This window comes from Stegostoma tigrinum, chromosome 9, assembly GCF_030684315.1.
Source record: "Stegostoma tigrinum isolate sSteTig4 chromosome 9, sSteTig4.hap1, whole genome shotgun sequence".
Classification (NCBI taxonomy): domain Eukaryota; kingdom Metazoa; phylum Chordata; class Chondrichthyes; order Orectolobiformes; family Stegostomatidae; genus Stegostoma; species Stegostoma tigrinum.
Window position 1 is genome coordinate 57327018 of NC_081362.1, and position 14693 is coordinate 57341710.

Consider the following 14693-nt stretch of genomic DNA (forward strand, 5'->3'; position numbering starts at 1 on the left):
TCTGGCACAGTCACCTCACATACCAGTCGGGTGGGGTTGTGGGGTGCTCATGACAAATTCAGTAGGCACCTGAAGAGATGTAATGCCTTTGCAGTTCATGGGAAGTGCTGCTAGGAAAGGGATTTAGATTTTCTGGGCCTTCCTGATGCTTGAAAATGGGCTCTGGAAATTATGGTGCAAATGTTTGACGTCACTGTCCATTACTCTGGAGATTACAACTGTGCAAAAGTGAGAAAATGACCACAACCACATCCACAATTGGCAAGCTAAGTGCCTTAACCTGGTTATGGGAGGGGACTGCAGAGCCCAACAATGTGATGCCCTTCAAAGGGCGATAACACTATACACAGGCCCTTCACTATACAAGATACACATCGGCAACCACCTGCTCCCGGGAAATACCTATGTATTGGCTCACTGTGTGCCAAACCCCTCCCAGGTACAAATACTGTAGACCATTTTGTGGGAAAGTGATATCTTTATCCATTGAGGCCACTACAAATACTTGCAAACCTGGACAAATGTGATTTGTTGTTGAAGACCTTTCTAAATGTGATTTTAACATTGCACACACATGGTGCAGCAACTTCTCTGTGGGACATCACACATGTAAACTGGTGTCTGATCATACAGCGTGTCAGTTACAATAGGAGCTACACAGAAACACAAACAATCAGAAGTAGTGACACTCCGAGCATGTTTTAACAGTTGTGAGGCTTTAATTCCAGTGAAATGCCAACCATGTCTGCAACTTGCCCTCGAGAGTTTCTTTGATATTTGTCTAGGTGCTAGTCAGGTTCAGCTGCTGGGTTGGAGGGAGCCTGTTCTGTAGCGGAGACAATTTCATAAGGTGACCCTAAGGATATTTTTGTCTCAAAGGTTCAACATGCTGCATCTGTGCTTGCTGGAGGCAAGTACACACTCCTCAGTTTGAACTGTTTCAGGCGTGATGTTACAAGCAGGCTGAAGGAGAAAAGTCCACCCACCTCAATGGCTTCCTCTGAAAGGCCTCTTCCAGCTGGGTGCTGACTGGCACTGACCTGTCTATTTCAGAGGTGTAAGTTCAAGGTGGCCCATTTCCCCTGTCCCCTTATCATTGCTACTCAGGACCAACGGCTTGTGCAATGGAGTGCAGGTCTGGGTGCAAGTCTAGCAGACCCTGAGGAAGCTGAACCTGGGTCTCCTGGCAGCCACCAGCATCTCCCTAAAGGTAGCCAGAAGTTCAGATGCCTGAGGCAATTGGGGCCGCATAGTGTGGCTGCAGCCTGGTAGCCTGTGGGTTACGAGGGCCATTTCCTGCCATACAAATACCTGGTGCTTCTCTGTCTGTTCACGCTGTGCACGTTCATTAAGTCCCTGTATGCCAACACTGCAAGGTCCTCTTCTGCCTGGGGCAGAGCAGGTGCTTTGTCTCCAGCAGTGCAAGTGCCTGTGACCTACAGTGTTTCTTCCTCCACCTCCACAAGTCAGCAGGAGAGATGTGGCAGTGATCTGTTCAAACAGATGTGCTCCCAACTGTAACTTAGCAAAGCTTTCCACCAACGTGTTAGGGTTTGAGCTGCTGCTCCTACTGCTAAAGAGGGTGGTAGCAGAGCCTCGCCTATGTTTCCTCTGAGGCATCTGAACTTTCCTTCTCAGAGGTGTTGGACAGCATTTCTTGCACAGCAGCCCATTTGACCACTCAGTCAGTGGGCATGTCACTTGACCTGCGGGACACAAAAGAGAGAAGGCATCACAGCCAAGGGTTATTTTTGTTATGCCATGAAAGACACTGACAGTGGGACTAATGTAAGAACTGCACTGGAATGAAGAATGGTACTTACTGATTTGGCTGGGCATGGATGAGGAGTGTAGGAGAAGGTGGTAACATAGCAGTAACATCACTGGACTGATTCAGAACCTCAGGCCAATGTTCTGGGACATGGGCTCAAATTCTATCGTGACAGTTGGTGAAATTTGAATTAAATAAAAATCTGAAGTTACAAGCTGGTCAATAGCAACCATGCAACCACTGCTGTTTGTTGTAAAAAAGTCATCAGGGTCACTAATTTTCTTTAGGAAAGAGCACTTTTCATCCTTATCTGGTCTGGCCTAGATGTGATTCCAAAACCAAAGTAGTGAACTTGACTCTTAACTGCTGTCTGGGCAATTGGGGTGGACAATAAATGCTGACTTAGTAGTGACACTTATGTCCCTTGGACAAATAAAATAAGCTATCTCGCCTCTTCACCGACCCAGTGACCAGAACACCTGGGTACCTGTCTGTAAAGTGGGTGCCAATTTATCCTAATCAGTCATGTCCAGTGAATACATATTGAACTATGCAAGGCTACTCCAGATTCCCAACACTTGCAGTAGGTACGTAATGGCATTTTCAAGATGGCGTGGATGCCGGGAGTGTCCTTTTATTCTGGAATATTGGTAAGTGGCAAGCTCTTTCGGCTACACTGAGTAGGTAGAATTGAGCTAGCCTCACATTAAGGAGATATCTTATGGGCGTGGTAGGAGTTTAATGAGGTGGGTTTGAGTCCATTAAACTCAACTAAATTAACAAATAAACAACAAAAAGTTAGATTTAGCCTGCAATTACAAACAAGCAAAATGTGTAGACAAGTTGCATAGTAGGCCCTGATGTTAACAAGAAAGTGGCATCTGAATGATTTTAAGTGTTTTGGGTGGGAATGAGGAATAGAATTGTAGCTTTAAATCCTGGAAACCAAAACTTCTGGGCAGAATGAAGTCAGGATCAGTTTCTGTTTCTTTAGACATAGAAAGTGTCAGTTTCCTTTCTATATTTTACTTTTCAGTTCCTGCTTTCAGCGAGGTCATGCATTGTTTTAAGTTTCTTCACCTGCTGTTTTATAGCTCCATCTCTTCAAACCCAATATTTTAAGTATAATAACCTCCCAGCTTGTTGAAATTGGCATTTAAACTATTTTCTGCAGATAAAACTTTAATTCTGAAAATTACCACAGGATATTTTCCCGGCTGTGGTCAGTGATGCTCTTTATGTTTTGGTGTGCTATCCAATATCCTGATCACATTACAATCACTGCGAAGCACTTTCTAGTATGAAAATGACCTCTATCGTGAGGAGTAATCATTTTTAATTCAGAGAGGACATTGGTAGATTTCAATACATACCAAACCACAGCTCATTTGCATTAATTTTAACTATACAACTCATTCTTGGGAACTAGAACTCCTCCCACATCAAAACATGTTGAAAATGTTTTTAGGTGAATAAAAGCCACCTGCACTTGGAACTTCAGCACGATTTTTTAAAAATAAAAATTATTATTATAGATTTATTTTTGATTGTACATGTGGCCTGGTGTGTGTGAGTAGGGATAAGCCTTTAATTCTTCACTATCATGGTAATTTGACTTTGATTTCCTGCAGACTATTATACAGATATATTCATGGTCTGTAATGATTCAGGGAGGTGCAAGGACCAACCTTGCTCATTTGAATGAGGTTTTAGAACTCCAAGTAATTAAAATCTACAGATTTTGATCAAATGAAAACTCAAAGATACACACTGGTGATTCACACATTTTGACAACATTTATCTACAACCTGAAAACCTGAATCTACAACCTGCACCCACTATTATGAAATGTTTACTTCTAACTTCACACTTTGAAATCACACTTCCATGATCACACTTTTACCATCACACCTTGCAAACAGATTCAAAGCATAATACCAACAAATCTGAACTGAAATGTAGAAAACAAATGTCAAACAATAAGTTAAAACAAATTATCAACAAAGTTAGAGAGCAATAAGTTAAAGATTCAAGTTGCAATGAGTAAATAGAAAACCACTTCAATAAACAGAAAATGTGTATCAATTAAACAACTGCAAATATTTTTCTGTCATTTTGCTCCCTGTAACTGAAGACTGGATCCATGATCCTCAATATCCGACCGAACCAGGTGCAAACAGAGTATGTGCTACCTGCAGACAGCTTTGTTCAGTAAGCCCAAGCCACCCTCAGTTCAGGCCCATATGATTGCTACCAGCATGGTCTGAGCACTAAGTAATCAATCCGCTGCACCTTGGTGGTTGGTGGTAAGACAGGAAATCAGCCAGCTCTCGTGCTAAACTGGCAACCAAGATTGGTTTTAGAAATGGATTTTAACACCTGGCAATCACCCAATGTATCTGTGGGCCCAAATAGACCAGGTGTCCGTCTCTTGACCCTATAAAAGTAAATGTGCAATACTCCTAGTTGTTTTCTGAATGGCCTTCAGCAGTTCCTTTAAACCATTGATTAAGCCGAGAACAGATTACTAAACCTGCTCTCCATTCGTTTATATCTGAAAAGTGCCTTTGGTGGTCTTTAGTCTGTGTAGCATACTGATTTGCATTATCAGTATCCTACCTGATTTATGCTCTAACATTACTGCGATGATACTATGTTTTAAGATGTATATTCAATCAATTTTTATGAAGAGAGTTTGAAATGGAGGTAATGAGTGGTCTGCTTCAAGCCATTAAAGTAAACAGCTTGAGAGGCCTTGGTTTTTTTTAAGAGTTGGAACAATAGAAGCACCCTAAATGGGTGTAGTCAAGCTTTCATCGAACCAGAACTTTTCAGTTTAGCCACTAGTAGTTGTTGGGGTTGTGAAAGCTGCTACATCTCTCTCTCTCACTTTATAACAGCTAAAGCTTGGGCTCTCTTCCTGCTGCTAGAATTGTAAGCAAGACAATTTATTCTACTGAATTTGCCTTTGCCAAGGATGTGCTTAGGGGATGTTATTGAATTAGAATAGTAAGTGAGTAGTTTTTTAAAAATTTTGTTTAGTATTTTGATAGAGTTACTGTTCAGTTAATTCTTTTCTTTTGTTTTTATGTTGTCTGTGCTTTAACAATTATATATCAATAAAATGTATTTTGCTTCAAACCTGATAGTTTGATGAATTGAATTGGATCTGCCGCTCAATGCCTGGCACTTGCCTTTAAAATAATAAAACGTTAGGGTCTACGCTATCTCCTTGCCATGTTTTGAGGAGGTTTGATTGAGTTTGTTCATCCATGACAGCCTCTTGTAAATTTAAATGGATGGAAAATCTTGCATCACTGCCTGTTATTTCCTGATGTGTATTCCTTGCTAGGGTAACTTACATCAAGTGTTGGCAGGCAAAATGCACCACAAAAAGGAGACGCGAAGTCATCTTGAAATTTGGTATTAGGCCTCATTTCAAACACTTATTTACACCTGCCATGCTTCCAGAGATTGTGTACTCAATTTTGCAGAGATACGTTTCAGGTTATGTGCCTGGCTATCAGTGGCTCTCAGGTAAATCCTTTGCGAGAGTGGAGTACGTGGGGAGATGGAAAAGCCACAGGAGCAGATGTCGATAATGGACTGGACCAGCCTTTGGATGCCCTGTGGAGAAGGATGGAGTTCTCTTGTTCATACTAGTACAAGTTGAAGCCTTAAAAAACTAGCTTATTCATGGTAACAGCTCATGGACAACAACTACTAAAGTTTTTGTTCCATTTTCAGTGGCTTCTTAGTACTTGTTGCACAGATGTCAAGTATATTTGAAAGAAAACAACATGCTAGACAGATAACTTATTACACGACTCAGAATGCAGTTTCATTTTGTTGATTTCCACCCTATACTATAATGATACTTACGGCTGCTCTTTATGCACATATGTCCCTTAAATGGTCCCATCAGGGAATGCTTAGGAATCATGGCTGACTGAAGTCCTAAATGGCAGAGAAAACAACATGTAAAATGGTGACAAGCAAATTTGTTAAACTTAGCAATTCTGGTATCTCTTGTTAAAAGTTTTTATAAACTCTCCTAAGCAAGTTTTCTAACTTATTGAAAATTTTCAATTTATCAAGCTTTTAGTTCAAAGCTACTTTTCAAGAACAAGATGTCTTTCCGTGATAATCATACCATTTTTATCCCATTTATACCAAACAATGCTGCAACACTGTGCGACTCTCAGAAATCTATTAGAGATATAGAACTTTGCGCGTTTCACAGCTATTACTGCTTTACTGTAGCGGTATTGTAACTTACCATTATGCAGACCAAATTTTTCTATGTCACATAGAACATAGAACATTACAGCGCAGTACAGGCCCTTCAGCCCTCGGTGATGTACCGAACTGTCAAACCAATCTGAAGTCCATCTAACCTACACTATTCCATTATCATCCATATATTTATCCAATGGCCATTTAAATGCCCTTAAAGTTGGCGACTCTACTACAGTTGCAGGCAGGGCATTCCACGCCCTTACTACACTCTGAGTAAAGAATCTACCTCTGACATCTGTCCTATATCTATCCCCCCTCAATTTAAAGCTATGTCCCTTCGTGTTAGCCATCACCATCCGAGGAAAAAGGCCCTCACTGTCCACCCTGTCTAATCCTCTGATCATCTTGTATGTCTCTATCAGGTCACCTCTTAACCTTCTTCTCTCTAACGAAAACAGCCTCAAGTCCATCAGCCTTTCCTCATAAGACCTTCCCTCCATAGCAGGCAACATCCTGGTAAATCTCCTCTGCAACCTTTCTAATGTTTCCACATCCTTCCTATAATCCGGCAACCAGAACTGTACGCAAGAATCCAAGTGTGGCTCCACCAGAGTTTTGTACAGCTGCAACATGACCTCATGGCTCCAAAACTCAATCTCTCTACCAATAAAACCTAACACACTGTACACCTTCATTAAAACCCTATCAACCTGGGTGGCAACTTTCAGGGATCTATGTACAGCAACACTGAGATCTCTCTGCACATCCACACTGCCAAGAATCTTACCATTAGCCCAGTACTCTGTTTTCCTGTTACTCCTTCCAAAGTGAATCACCTCACACTTTTTCGCATTAAACTCCATTTGCCACCTCTCAGTCCAGCTCTGCAGCTTATCGACGTCGCTCTCTAACCTGCAACATCCTTCCGCACTATCCACAACTCCACTGATTTTAGTGTCATCCACAAATTTACTAACCCACCCTTCTAGCTCTCATCCAGGTCATTCATAAAAACGACAAACAGCAGTGGCCCCAAAACAGATCCTTACAGTACACCACTAGTAACTGAACTCCAGGATGAATATTTCCCGTCAACAACCATCCTCTGTCTTCTTACAGCTAGCCAATTTCTGATCCAAACCGCTAAATCACCCTCAATTCCATGCCTCCATATTTTCTGCAACAGCCTACCATGGGGAACCTCATCAAACACTTTACTGAAATCCATATCCACCACATCAAGTGTTTCACCCTCATCCACCTGTTTGGCCACCTTCTCAAAGAACTCAATAAGGTTTGTGAGGCACAACCTACCCTTCACAAAACCGTGTTGACTATCCCTAGTCAAACTATTACTTTCTAGATGATTATAAATCCTATCTCCTATAATTCTCTTCAACACTGATCTGGATAGCAGAAGTTTCAATCAGCTCAAGTCTATGAAGCATGGAAGATGTGATACAGGCAATGAGTGTGTGGAAACAATCAAGCCATGAGCTAATAAAGGCTTGAAGGTGGGAGGAAGATTATGAAACAATCAATTGCTTTGCCACAGATGGTTATTATGACAAACAATTTGGCATCACTTAAAGTAGAGTTGAATGAGGGTTTGTCAAAAATATGGACATGGGGAACTACTGTTAGAGTAGTTTGGACAAGCTGAAATTGAGGCACTTGCACAGATGTTCTCCTCTTGTATGGTAAATGTCATTAGTTTTCAATTTTATTCAATTGAGCTTGGATATTCATGTCACATTTTGAATATTAATTGTTTAGAAAGCCATAACATCACCTAATAACATATTGTGAAGCTATTTCAAAACTAAATATTGGCAGGATACATAAAACAAGCAAGGGGAGACGTAGCAGTGATGGAATCAGATTCAACAGAACCTTCAAAGAGGAACTGGACATATCATAGAATCATTTGCATGAGATAGGGAACAAACATGACAGTGGGATTAACTGGACAGCATGCTCAAAGAACTAGCAAGGGCAAGATGGACTTAATAGTCTCTTCATGTGTTATGTGTTCTATGATTCTATTATAACTGGCACTCATACTCAATTCAATGTTTGACAGCAAAGAAAGCTTTTGTAATACATTTTATTAAAATTGTAAGGTTCTATTTTAGAATCATATTGACAGAACTGGGTTGAAACGCTCTGGTAATAATGAACATGTAAATGTGGGCGAACTTTCTTTTTTAATCAAAATATCCAGCTGTTTCAACAGCAAATACATCATCATTACTCTGAAGTGTAATTAGCTTCAACATACTTTAATCAATTTTCCTATCTATATGCATCGATGTTTTGGAATATTTTCGCTGATAATCATGGGAGGCAATCCTCAGATATTTAGTCCAATAATATGATGAAGTTGAATGAGCATTGGTAGTTGCAACCATTAGGTAGCATATTTCATTGGAAGAAAATAGTTTATTTATATGTTGCCACTGACAATCACTGTTTAAATAAACAGTGGTAGATAAAAAGTAGAGAACTGTACACTCATTACTCACAGAACAGCAGGCTCATGAAAGCCTCAAAAATAAGTCATTAAAGGCCTTACACCTGGAGCTCAGCACAGTTTATTGAAAAACAAATGCCAGTCAAGTCATAATACTGTAATTTTATTTTACCTCATCACGATAATTGACCATACTATGTCCAAATTTGCCAACTTATATATTATGCTTAACATGGTAAAAATATTTAAAAATTGAATTAACTAGTAGAAGTTGGAATGAATTAAGAAAATTCTTTGTTGGCTTTATTTATTGACTATCAATTATCTCTCCACATTTATTTTACTAGGGCTTGTCAGTGAGATCAGGATGAAATTTATTCCCCAAGTGAAAAGAAACTATTTTCCTGGAAAGGGTAAAAATGGCATCAACAAAGTACCCAATCAATTCAGTCATGCAAAATGAAATGCGAATATTCACTATCTTAAGAAATAATGATAATTTTTGAATGGACACTTAGCTATCTGAAAGGGGTCCCGTTCATATGAACAAAATTAATATAATTTTGATTTGCAGGGATACTGTGGTGACCTCAACTTCAGGTGATTTTCTACTGTGGTTTCAGCTTGAATTTGAATAGAAACTGTACAGAAAGGAACAGGAGGCATTGACAGATTTACATTCTCTTTGTGTCAAACATTTCCTGAGAGCTGAATAGAAGAATTGATCCATTTTAACAATGCACCAATAAACCAGTGGGAATCTGGCCTTGCACTTTGTGCATCCCAGAATTTCCTATTTATTAATTAGTGTTAAAGCTAATAACACAAATTCAAAGAATGCTTCTCAAAAGTCAAAGTCTTCTAACTGATTCTTTTTCCCCTGGGTTTCTGCAGCTCTTCTGTCAATTTGATGGCAGACATCCAGGAGCATTCCTCCGGAAATTTATCACTGGTGTTTTACTATTTCTTGAAACAAAGGTCAGAAACTTTCTTTTTAGAGAAGTTTAATTTTAAAAAGTTAGGATTGCTGATTCTAACTAATATTTCTGAAACAAGGCGATTTATGTAAATAGATTTGTTTGTTTGGTCAGGTTAGCATACATTGCCACGGGCCTGAGGCTTCCTCAACATAATTGCCTACTTTGGGGTCCTGCCAATGCAATCTGGCAAGCAATTTGAGGCAGAAAGATTCTCTGGTGAAATCTTGTCTGAGAAATTGTGTCCACGATTTCCATGTCAGAAGGCATTCATTAAATCTGAATGAATGTAGGGCACGAACAAATGTGACCTGGAACTTCTCTGTTTATGTCAATTACCTCTTTGAAAAATCATGCTACTTGTAATGAGAACAGATAGAGCTTGGAAAAGGAAGTTGCTTGGCCAACATAAAAATAAAAATTGGGATATCTATTGCTCAGTCTGGAGGGTGGTTGCAAGTGCTGTACTGCAAGGGCAATAGAGATAACAAAGTTTAGAGCTGGATGAACACAGCAGGTCAAGCAGCATCTGAGGAGCAGAAAAGCTGACATTTAGGGCCGAGACCCTTCATCAGAAAAGGGAGAGGGGGAGAGGGTTCTCAAATAAATAGACTGAAGATGGGTAGAGGAGAAGATAGTTGGAGAGGAGACAGACAAGTTAAAGAGGCAGGGATGGAGCCAGCAGAGGCGAGTGTAGGTGGGGAAGTAGGAAGGGATAGGTTAGTCCGGGGAGGACGGATAGGTCAAGGGGGCATGATGAGGTTAGTAGGAAGGAAGCGGGAGTGCGGCTTGAGATAGGAGGAGGAACAGGTTAGGGTGGCGGGGAGGAGCTGGGCTGATTTTGGGATGCAGTCTGGGAAGGGGGGATTTTGAAGTTTGTGAAATCCACATGGATACCATTGGGCTGCAGGGTTCCCAAGCGGAATATGAGTGGCTGCTCCTGCAACCGCCGGGTGGCTTCGTTGTGTCACTGCAGGAAGCACAGGATGGACATGTTGTCTGAGAAATGGGAGGGGGAGTTGAAATGGTTCGCAGCTCGGAGGTGCAATTGTTTCATGCGAACCAAGCGTAGGTGTTCTGCAAAGCGGTCCCCAAGCCTCCGCTTGGTTTCCCCGATGTAGAGGAGGCCACAACGGGTACATCGGATGCAGTACACCACATTAGCAAATGTGCAGGTGAACATCTGCTTGTTGTGGAAAGCCTGGGATGGGGCTGAGGGAGGAGGTGTAGGGGAAGGTGTAGCACTTCCTGCGGTTGCAGGGGAAAGCGCCGGGTGTGGTGGGGTTGGAGGGGAGTGTGGAGTGGACAAGGGAGTTACGGAGAGAGTAGTCCCTCCGGAAAGCAGATAAGGGTGGGAAGGGAAAGATGTCTTTGGTGGTGGGGTCAGATTGCAGATGGCGGAAGTGTCAGAGGATGATTGGTTGTTATTGCGGGGAGGGGGTGTGAGGGATGAGTTGCGGGAAATGCAGGGGATATGGTCAAGGGCATTCTCAACCACTGCCGGGGGGGGAGTTGCGGTCCTTGAAAAATGAGGACATCTGAGATATCCGGGAGTGGAATGCCTCATCCTGGGAGCAGATGCAGCAGAGGCGAAGGAATTGGGAATGGGGATGGCATTTTTGCAGGAAGGTGGGTAGGAGGAGGTGTACTCTAGGTAGCTGTGGGAGTCGGTGGGCTTGAAATGGATATTGGTTTCTAGGTGGTTGCCTGAGATGGAGACAGAGGGGTCCAGGAAGGTGAGGGAGGTGTCAGAGATAGTCCAGGTGAACTTAAGTTTGGGGTGGAAGGTGTTGGTGAAGTGGATGAATTGTTCGAGCTCCTCATCAATGTAACGGAGGAAGAGGTGGGGTTTGCAGGGGCAACGCACATTTCACAATCCTAAACATTATACACGATAATCTGATTTTGTGAATTCGGAATGTAATCTCAAAAGGTTCAGCAAACAGTAAAGGGAATTCTTAAAGGCTTAATGAAGATACAAGGTAGTGGAAGGAGGAGGCTGATGCAGAATATTTCCATTGTTTGAGGAGTCTGTGTTGAGGTTCATTGATTCAAAATTGTCATTGAAAGTTAAAAGAAAAGAAGTTCATATTGGAGGTTTGACTGGAGCATGGTATAATTTGCCCAACCAAATGAGAGTCACTTCTTCTTATGGAAAATGCAGTGTGCTATATAAAGGAAGATATTGCACAAATGGGAAAAGAAGAAGGAGCAGTTTTGAATTATTTTTGAAAAAGCCTGTACAAATGATCCGTCCGGTGTTTTGTGCTCTACATAAATGCAGCTTTTCTGCAGAAACTATCAAGAACATTGATGCACTTCAGTGCCGCGTGATTGAAAAGAAATTTTAAGAAATTTCCCTTTGACTACAGAAGCCATTTTTTATTGTACACAAAAATTGAAAAAGTCAGCTAACGGATAAGATACAATATGGTACACCTATCATTCAAAATGAAGTTTACTGTTAGAAGTGATAATGGGAACTGCAGATGCTGGAGAATCCAAGATAATAAAATGTGAGGCTAGATGAACACAGCAGGCCAAGCAGCATCTCAGGAGCACAAAAGCTGACGTGTCGGGCCTAGTCCCTTCATCAGAGAGGGCGATGGGGTGAGGGTTCTAGAATAAATAGGAGAGGGGGGAGGCGGACCGAAGATGGAGAGAAAAGAAGATAGGTGGAGAGGAGAGTATAGATGGGGAGATAGGGAGGAGATAGGTCAGTCCAGGGAAGACGAACAGGTCAAGGAGGTGGGATGAGGTTAGTAGGTAGGAGATGGAGGTGGGGCTTGGGGTGGGAGGAAGGGATGGGTGAGAGGAAGAACAGGTTAGGGAGGCAGAGTCAGGCTGGACTGGTTTTGGGATGCAGTGGGTGGAGGGGAAGAGCTGGGCTGGTTGTGTGGTGCAGTGGGAGGAGGGGTCGAACTGGGCTGGTTTTGGGATGCGGTGGGGGAAGGGGAGATTTTGAAGCTGGTGAAGTCCACATTGATACCACTGGGCTGCAGGGTTCCCAAGCGGAATATGAGTTGCTGTTCCTGCAACCTTCAGGTGGCATCATTGTGGCACTGCAGGAGGCCCATGATGGACATGTCATCTAAAGAATGGGAGGGAGAGTGGAAATGGTTCGCAACTGGGAGGTGCAGTTGTTTATTGCGAACCGAGCGGAGGTGTTCTGCAAAGCGGTCCCCAAGCCTCCGCTTGGTTTCCCCAATGTAGAGAGAGCCACACCGGGTACAGTGGATGCAGTATACCACATTGGCAGATGTGCAGGTGAACCTCTGCTTAATGTGGAAAGTCATCTTGGGGCCTGGGATAGGGGTGAGGGAGGAGGTGTGGGGGCAAGTGTAGCATTTCCTGCGGTTGCAGGGGAAGGTGCCGGGTGTGGTGGGGTTGGAGGGCAGTGTGGAGCGAACAAGGGAGTCACGGAGAGAGTGGTCTCTCCGGAAAGCAGACAAGGGTGGGGATAGAAAAATGTCTTGGGTGGTGGGGTCGGATACTGTTAGAAAATGTTTTTACTGGGGTTCAGGAGCTGATACTGAATAAATCCAGGCTTTTAAAATTACGAGTATCTCGAAGTTGCAGCTCCGTTATAAACTTAATTGTGAAAGCAATACTTCACATCTGAACTTTATCAATTTGCAGAGAGCTTTACAAAATATCTATGATAATTACGTACGCCCGCCGTTGCATTACACTAAGCAAAATGTTGCAAATTAACTCACATTTACAAAAAAGATCGTCTCTCTTACCCTTTTTAGTTGATGTTACTTTCTTACAGGAAGGGTTTTTTCAAACGAAGAAACATTTCTCTGCTGCTGGCAACACGTTACGATCGGTCTGAATATGGACAGTGGACATAACCAATGAAGTACAGGTTACCATGGGGCACGCTTGTCATTTGACCAATCAGAAAATTTTGTGGGCGGGAATTCTGTCCAATGTCGCGTTCGTCACCATGCCAACGGCGAGTTACCATTGATCGTCTGCTCACCGAGCGCAAATATTCACGATCTGCGAAGTTGTTGTAAATCAATGTAATGCAACGTAGACAGAACCTTCCAGAATATACTGGGTCAGTAATCCCAACTATACGAAAACACTGATAATTTAAAAAAACTTCAATTCAATATCCTCCGGCCTTAACTTCACCTGGGGAACCGGAGTTAGCGATAGGAACAGAGACTGGCCTCCTGTTTGGACTTGCCTCCCATGCACCATCGTGACCTTTGCAGAATCACCGGCAGAAGAAACCTGGCTCCCAAAGAGAAATTCGATTATTTCTACATTTATGATTAAATTACAGAGGTGAAGCGGCAAATGGTCTGAGAATGTGACATCTCAACTAAGTATTTATGAAGGAAAACTGGATTAAGGGACATGAGGTCAGGACATGCACTTAGGACTAAAAAAAGAAAAATACTCAAGTAGCAAGCCGTATCTATGGAGAGAAAAGAGCTCACATAATGATTAAGATTAATATTCACATGAAGGAAAACACCAATATCAATATACAACACTAAAACTTTACTGGGGCCAAAATTTCAGTCGGCGTTTATTTTCATGATTGAATGTCTAAATAACAATTACCTGCTCTTTCCCCAGGCCCCATCATCAAAGATAAATATTGATATGCTTTTTGAGATTGCGTCTAATCCTAGAAGTGATTTTCATACCTTCATAATTTGTTAAAAAGTTTCTCCTGATCTATTATTCTATTATTTGTTCTAAATCTCTTAAAATTATCCTATGTTCTCTCATTCTGTGTGCTTCTTGCGTTTGGCACATCTCCTGCGTTCCAAAGACACACAACGCCAACACACTTAGATGGCCAATCGCATCATGCAATGGGACCCTATGTGAGAACCCTCTGGCTCAGTTGAAGGTGTCTTGAAACCTATTGTACAAGGTACACCCAGCTTCTGCCATGACACTAGAGACTTATTACGGAAACTCAGCACCCACAGACCAGTCACACCAGGAACATTCCTCGTTACAATGCATGTTTCGGCACTCTACATCAGCAACTTCACAATGACGGCATCACTGTGACAGCCTCAGTACTCAATACCAACAACTGCCAATTTCCAGATGCCTTCCTGCAACTCATCCACTTCATCCTCGACCACAAAATCTTCACCTTCGACAACCAGTTCTTCATCCAGACACATGGAACAGCTATGGGGACCAGATGTGCACCCCAATATGCCAACATTTTCATGCACAAGTTTAAGCAAGA

General features: G+C 42.1%; 1 protein-coding gene across 3 annotated transcripts in view; it reads right to left on the reverse strand.

The window, feature by feature from the left end:
- LOC125454750 (spermatogenesis-associated protein 7-like) overlaps positions 1-13311 on the reverse strand; it is a 159201-nt gene extending 145890 nt beyond the window's left edge. For all 3 annotated transcript variants that reach the window (XM_048535902.2, XM_059648576.1, XM_048535903.2), the window contains exons 1-2: positions 13207-13311; positions 5654-5728 (exon numbers count right to left, since the gene is read on the reverse strand). In XM_048535902.2, coding sequence (XP_048391859.1) covers positions 5654-5714 — 61 coding nt within the window. In that variant the 5' untranslated portion in view covers positions 5715-5728; positions 13207-13311. The remainder of the gene's footprint in view (positions 1-5653; positions 5729-13206) is intronic.
- Between the last annotated feature and the right edge of the window lie 1382 nt (positions 13312-14693).